This window comes from Corylus avellana, chromosome ca4 (assembly GCF_901000735.1).
Source record: "Corylus avellana chromosome ca4, CavTom2PMs-1.0".
In the NCBI taxonomy this organism is placed as follows: Eukaryota; Viridiplantae; Streptophyta; class Magnoliopsida; order Fagales; family Betulaceae; genus Corylus; species Corylus avellana.
This window is the reverse complement of record NC_081544.1, coordinates 7,798,746-7,799,812: the sequence shown is the minus strand read 5'-3', so window position 1 is coordinate 7,799,812 and position 1,067 is coordinate 7,798,746. Positions and strand designations below refer to the sequence as shown.

The 1,067-nt window shown below is 41.0% G+C and overlaps 1 protein-coding gene across 1 annotated transcript; it reads right to left on the bottom strand.

Moving 5' to 3' along the window:
* Window positions 1-87: 87 nt before the first annotated feature.
* On the bottom strand, window positions 88-610 carry LOC132179880 (uncharacterized). Its single transcript, XM_059592671.1, has 2 exons — window positions 331-610; window positions 88-237 (listed from the first exon to the last, which is right to left on the bottom strand). The coding sequence occupies exons 1-2, from the start codon at window positions 520-522 to the stop codon at window positions 103-105; spliced, it is 327 nt and encodes a 108-aa protein (XP_059448654.1). The 5' UTR covers window positions 523-610; the 3' UTR covers window positions 88-102.
* Between the last annotated feature and the right edge of the window lie 457 nt (window positions 611-1,067).

Sequence of the window (1,067 nt, the reverse complement as noted above, 5' to 3'; positions counted from 1 at the left end):
AAGAGTTAAAGAAATGAAAGCCGAATCAAGAATTAAGGGTGAGAAATTGCTCCAAAGAACAACTACCAATAGAATTCAAACTCAAATTCAAATTCAAATTCGTTAAAACAACAATTCACAACGCAAATCAACAAAGCAAACCTGCCAGAACTTCAGTATGAATGCCCATTCCGTCTCAGCCAGAACCACAAAGCACGCAATCAGAACCGCGTAACACCGAAATATCCCATCGAATATCTACAATCACCACATAGCCACTCCAATTACACATACACGAAAATATACACATAAACACAGAGAGAGAGAGAGAGAGAGAGAGAGAGAGAGTACATCAGATCCATTCTCGAAGGATCGAATGGCGGACATAACATTGACTGCAATGCAGAGGAGGGCGACGGCGGCGGTGATGACGCTGAAACACCTACAGACCACCAGAAAAGGGTCATGCCTCGCTCTCACTCTGATGATGCCGCTCGAAGGTGCCCCCTCCTCCACACTCTCTTCCTCTCCGTCTCTCGACATTTCTCGCGCTGTCTCAGCTCCCTCAAAATCCTCTCATTCACGTTTCAGCGTTTTTTTTCTTTCTTTTTTTGTGTAGTCTCTAAAGCGGGATTCTACATTCTTCACCTGCTATTCAAGGAACTCAGTTGAGAACTGACACGTGCAAGTTAAGTACTTCTACGGACACGTGCCGGTGGAAGATTGTTTAGGGCAAGGGGTCAAAATTTACGGTTAGTTACAATAATATCTGAATTTTTTAATTAAAAATTCTATAAAAAGCTTCATAAAATTTTGATACGAGTTAATTACGTGGTAAAAAAAAAATTAAAGGAAAGTAAATATTAATTTTTTTTTTTTTTTACCGCTGCTTTATGTTGAAGGAAAGGTTGACTGGCCGTTGCACTTGGAGATCAGAAACACGAAACATCCATCACCTGTTGTCTTTTTGTGTGGAAGACACATGCATGTATGACAACCTAAGGGTACCTTTAAAAATCTCAGATCGGCTTGAGTTTATTGCCGGTTTTGGCGGGTACCTTTAATAAGTAAAGGGCTAGGGACGGAAA

What these genes read in the sequence shown, in the direction of transcription:
- LOC132179880 (XM_059592671.1), bottom strand. Translation starts at nt 522, where the DNA reads ATGTCGAGAGACGGAGAGGAAGAGAGTGTGGAGGAGGGGGCACCTTCG. An exon ending in CCTTCGAGAATGGATCTGAT is followed by an intron (nt 238 to 330) that starts GTACTCTCTCTC and finishes TGGTGATTGTAG; the next exon opens with ATATTCGATGGGATATTTCG.